At 54.3% G+C, this 1,441-nt stretch overlaps 1 protein-coding gene across 1 annotated transcript in view; it reads right to left on the minus strand.

Moving 5' to 3' along the window:
* Positions 1 to 1,441, minus strand: part of VOLCADRAFT_116432 (uncharacterized protein) — a gene marked incomplete at both ends in the record, with an annotated part of 8,647 nt that overhangs the window by 5,798 nt on the left and 1,408 nt on the right. Inside the window, 3 exons of the mRNA XM_002947480.1 lie at positions 136 to 330; positions 785 to 947; positions 1,133 to 1,323. Of these exons, the coding sequence (XP_002947526.1) occupies positions 136 to 330; positions 785 to 947; positions 1,133 to 1,323 (549 nt within the window). The remainder of the gene's footprint in view (positions 1 to 135; positions 331 to 784; positions 948 to 1,132; positions 1,324 to 1,441) is intronic.

Consider the following 1,441-nt stretch of genomic DNA (forward strand, 5'->3'; position numbering starts at 1 on the left):
CATTCCAACAAAGCGCCGCATGTAAAATCTCACCGTTTCCATCCTCTCCCATAACTCGCCAACGCAGAATCACATAGGCATCAAGTTCGACCCGCACTCACGCAACTTCACCCCACCGCACCCCACCCCACCCACCTTAATGTGCGAGTCCTTGCTCCCAGTCACCACGTGTTGCAAATACACGGAAGGCCCCAGCCCCGTCACGGCGTCCATGTGGTCGACGGTGACGGAGGCGGCGTTGGAGGCACCGGAACTCAATTCCATGACGTGTACGGAACCACTTACCGTACCGAGTACGGCACGACCCTCCAAGAGCTCTAGTCGGGTTACCTAGGGGGTTGAGGACAGGGGGAAGGGGGAAATGAAGGAATGGTTGCGGGTGGTTGGGGTGGTTAGGGTCGTCGTATTTTCTCACCCCATCGTTCACGTAGGCGACGCTGTCACGCCATATGACGTGCTAACAGACATAAGAAATGCGGATGGATCATTCCGTACAAACTAACCTGCTCATCACCGTTCCTAAGATCCTAAGATGTCAGTTCGGCATATTCAGACGTGCGTTGCACACGTACGTGTGTCAATGCATGACTTGTGCAGGTGATGTACGTGTGAACAAAGCAAGAGAGACAGACTGACAGAGAGACACTCACGCTGCTGCAGCCAGATTTGCTGCTGCTACTGCCGGAGAGCTACTGCTGCAGCCAACTGGCTTACCTTTTACTACTGCCTACTACTTTAACCACACTATAGAAGTGCAGACAGGTAGACATACACACGTACACACCGGTCGACTGGTGCACAGTTCATGCATACACCGCATGTCGTGCAGGGTCCAGATCTTGATTGTCGTACGACTGACGGTGACCAGGATCCCGCGATCCAGATCCGGAGCCAGGATCTGCAGCGGCTGGTGCTTGTAGGCCGGGAAGCGGAAACTGATGTGGCCGCTGTACGGAAAAGAAACACACAGAGACACACGCACCGGGGGGTGGGGTAAGGAGGAGGGTGTGTGGAGGGGTACGGGTATGCAGCAAGGCAAAAAAAACAAGTTTGTTTCACGTGTACCTCGCCCACATACACATACACATATACATACACACACATACACACACATACATACATACACACACACAGCACTCGCCTGGTAACGTCTACGAGCACACAGTCCCCACTGGCGGTTCCAATAGCCAGGTGGTCGTGGGTAAAACCCGTCACGTGGTCGTACGGCAGGGCCATACGGCTGGAGACCTGGGTAGACAGCACGCCGCCGTCAATGTACGACAAGGATACACCGGACTCCCGGGAGAGGTGCGTCCAGGCGGCCTGCGGGGTGTGGTGAGGTAGTTGGGGCGGTTGGGGTGGTTACGGCCGGAGGTTGATAATAGAACGATATAAGAAAAACAAAGGTAGTTGGGAAATTAAGGGATTAATTTAGGGGTGA

The sequence above is a fragment of the Volvox carteri genome (assembly GCF_000143455.1).
Source record: "Volvox carteri f. nagariensis unplaced genomic scaffold VOLCAscaffold_6, whole genome shotgun sequence".
Classification (NCBI taxonomy): Eukaryota; Viridiplantae; Chlorophyta; class Chlorophyceae; order Chlamydomonadales; family Volvocaceae; genus Volvox; species Volvox carteri.